Source organism: Lupinus angustifolius, unplaced genomic scaffold (assembly GCF_001865875.1).
Source record: "Lupinus angustifolius cultivar Tanjil unplaced genomic scaffold, LupAngTanjil_v1.0 Scaffold_1_523, whole genome shotgun sequence".
NCBI classification, from domain to species: domain Eukaryota; kingdom Viridiplantae; phylum Streptophyta; class Magnoliopsida; order Fabales; family Fabaceae; genus Lupinus; species Lupinus angustifolius.
The window spans coordinates 303-4,138 of record NW_017715846.1 but is presented as its reverse complement, the minus strand read 5'-3'; the positions used below and the strand labels follow the sequence as shown (position 1 = coordinate 4,138).

Below are 3,836 nucleotides of genomic sequence, written 5' to 3'. Positions count from 1 at the left end.
TAAACATAAAATATCATTCTATTGCCTTTTTGCATGTTAGATAATGAAGCTATATATTAAATATTTGTAATTAGCATAACTCAACATGAAAATTTTATAAATTAGAAAGTTTAAAAAAAATTGTACCTTGACCTTGGATATTTATTTATAAACTAGTGCCAACTTTATCTATGATATTACTTATAGTTTGTGGGGATACCTTCCACAAGAGGCCTTATTAGTTATGTTTTCCAATCATATGTATTATCCTTAAACTACTAGTTAGTGTCTTCTGTGTGTATTATCTCATAATAGGAATGTAATTTCACATTAATCTTGACAATATTGCATTTGAGAGCTACTTAAATGACCCAACAAATGTTTAAAGTTGTACCCTGCAATTTTGGTTGTTATATCTTGGTTTTAGAGTTTGCAAAAATTATCATCAACACCATTATGGTCATATTTGTTACATTTCCCATAATCTTTCCGCTATGATGGAAAATTCTACATAATTGCAACCCATCGTAACCATTATTCAAAACAATTATTATTACAATTAAATTACCTTATTTTTCGATATCATATCCACCAACATCATTCTTATATTTATGGATGAATTAAAACTATTTTCACCCTTCAACTAGTTAAATGATGACAAAAGAGACTCTCACTCACCATCACAAAATGAAGAGGGACTTATTCCAAGTATGAAAGACTATATATTTATTATTATTTTATATATTGCTTTGTCTTCCACACACTCAAAATTACAATGCATGAAAGCAGGTGCAAATACATAAGAGGGGGCAATGCCCTTTATTAATACTCCACAATACAGAAAAAACCACACATTTAGTTACTCTCAACAATAATCAAATACTTTGATGAACTTTCCCAAGGACGCTAATCGAGGATGGCATTATCTTCACACTTTCTACTTAGACCCTGCATTATTAGACACATGCATTCATATTTATTTCATGACTAATCTGTTGATAAAATCTCATATTACAAAGATTTTACATAAAATGTAGACTATTAAAATATTTAATACAAAAAGGATGTCTCATCACATGTATTTTTGTTTCAAATTAGGATTAGAGTTTAATTTTCATATAGTTAGTATAATAATTAGTTGACAGTACAAAATATTTTTACCCTGGAGATGATGGTGGAGTGACGATCACCGGGATAGGAATAAGGGGTGGTATATAGGGTTTATTCCGATTTGACTTCGATGGAAGGTAAACGTCATTTGCTCCGGATGGTTGTGGTTGAGATTGGGGCTCTTGCTCTTCTCCTAGGGATGATGGTGGAGTGACGATCACCGGGATAGGAATGAGGGCTGGTATATAGGGTTTCTTTCGACTTGACTTTGATGGAAGGTAAACGTCATTTGCTTCGGATGGTTGTGGTGGAGATTGGGGTTGCTGCTCTTGTCCTAGAGATGATGGTGGAGAGACGATCACCGGGATAGGAATGAGGGGTGCTTTATAGGGATTCTTGCGACTTGACTTTGATTGAATGTAAACGTTATTTGCATCTGATGGTTGTCGTGGAGATTGTGGCTCTTGCTCTTGTCTTGGAGATGATGGTGGAGAGACGATCACCGGGATAGGAATGAGGGGTGGTTTATAGGATTTCTTACGACTTGACTTTGATGGAAGGTAAATGTCATTTGCTTCGGATGGTTGTGGTGGAGAGCGGGGCTGGTGCTCTTGTACTGGAGATGATGGTGGAGTGACAATCACCGGGATAGGAATGAGGGGTGGTTTATAGGATTTCTTACGACTTGACTTTGATGGAAGGTAAATGTCATTTGCTTCGGATGGTTGTGGTGGAGAGCGGGGCTGGTGCTCTTGTACTGGAGATGATGGTGGAGTGACAATCACCGGGATAGGAATGAGGGGTGGTTTATAGGGTTTCTTGCGACTTGACTTTGATTGAAGGTAATGGTCATTAGCTTCGGATGGTTGTGGTGGAGAGTGGGGCTTGGGATCTTGTCCTGGAGATGATGGTGGAGAGACGATCACTGGGATAGGAATGAGGGGTGGTTTATAGGGGTTCTTGCGACTTGACTTTGATGGAAGGTAAACGTCATTTGCTTCAGATGGTAAACTAAAGAATATTATGGCCAATGCAAGACAAACAGAACCTGGGACAAGTGGACACCCCATTTTCCCCAACTTCACTAGAGAGTGGGTTTTCATAATGCTCTTAACAATTCAAATGCTTTCTAATTTATAGTTTTCTTATTTACCATTTAACATATACCAAACACCTTGCTAAATTTAGTTTTCAAATGAGACTCACCCTGCACGAAACATGCAAGGTTTCATAAAAACTTTTCTTGAAGTTTTGCATTAATATTATGGGCCAAAATGTATTTTAGACAATTGTTTTAGATTGAATAGAATGTGAAAACCTAGCAAACAATAATGTTGCTAGATCGAAATAGAAAAAAAACTTCTATAACCAATATGATATGTTTTCATTGCCACCAATAGAAACAACTAGCACGTGATTAATTAAATTAACAAAAGGTTATAAGATTATATGACGTGTTTCTTTCACATTGGTGGCAGATATATGACATTGATAGTGGCTATAGAGGGTATATGTCCATCAGAATGATACGAGATTACTTTTTATTCTTCTTCAACCTTAAAGAAAACACACAAGATTTCATTTAATTATATTTTGTTTTGTTTGTGTGGAATATATATATATTGTTTCCAGAACCTAATGTTGAATGACTGATTTATCTTAATGGTCAAAATTACTTATATAATGGTACTACTTTCTGATTTCCTTTCATACATAATTGTGAAATGAAATATTTTCATAAGTTTATATACCTAAATTCTAATTGTAATCATATGCACATTAGTTTTCGTTCTTATGGTATTCACATGTCTCGATTTTATGTAATCGAGAATGCAGACTTACATAGTTCTTGGTAGAAAATTGTTTGATTGATTGATTGTATTTTAATTGTTTTAATAACATAAGTGAGTAACCACGACCTTTCATTCATCCTTGATGTGATAATATTTTTCGTATTTTGAAATTAATTATGAAAACAATGATGATTATTTGATTTGGTATTCGTTATGTATAGTTCAAAAAATATTTTTCGTATTAATATTGTTTATATTATTTCAAAAAATTTTAAACTTATTACTTTTCTAAATATGAAGAATTTTATATTAAACAAAAAAGATTTTATTATTATATTATTTTTACGTAATTTGGGGTTTTAGTCTTAACTATTAGTTACGTATCGCGATCTTACAAAAAATGGTCGACGAAAAATAACTGAAATCAAGATATTTTGCTACATATTTATTAAAATTTATTTTAAAAAAGTTATCCTTTATTTTAATTGAAGTTTATTACTAATTATCATGCATGAGAAATTACAATGGATTCATTTTATTATTTATTTCATCATTTATTATATATTGTTAAGAACTTTTTTTAATGAAAAAGTATCACAAAAATAAACTAATTATGCTTTACTTAATTATTTAATAATCATCATTAATTATTAACATATATTAATTAATTTATATTGACCTTAGTATTATAATTAAAAATTATGATTGTTGTTATATTACAATTATTATTTATACAAATTTTATCATAGATTTATTATTATACTAATAACTATTAATAATAAACCTGGTAATTAGAAATTAATGAAAGAAGATGTTTAATTGCACCTCATTTCACATAAATGGAGGGCTATAGAGGCACCATAGTCGTGTAAGAATTGGTAAGGAAAAATCATGATGTAGTCGTAGAAAGAGAGCAAGTTGTCGATGGTAGGAGCAAAGGTGGTGATGCACGAA

General features: G+C 31.8%; 1 protein-coding gene across 1 annotated transcript; it reads right to left on the bottom strand.

Annotated features, from left to right (window-relative positions):
* Nucleotides 1-1,136: 1,136 nt before the first annotated feature.
* On the bottom strand, nucleotides 1,137-2,159 carry LOC109336956 (proline-rich extensin-like protein EPR1). The gene has a single exon (XM_019573802.1). The coding sequence runs from the start codon at nucleotides 2,157-2,159 to the stop codon at nucleotides 1,137-1,139; it is 1,023 nt and encodes a 340-aa protein (XP_019429347.1).
* Between the last annotated feature and the right edge of the window lie 1,677 nt (nucleotides 2,160-3,836).

Bases quoted from the DNA above. Each gene is read 5' to 3' on its own strand.
- LOC109336956 (XM_019573802.1), bottom strand. From the start codon at position 2,159: ATGGGGTGTCCACTTGTCCCAGGTTCTGTTTGTCTTGCATTGGCCATA.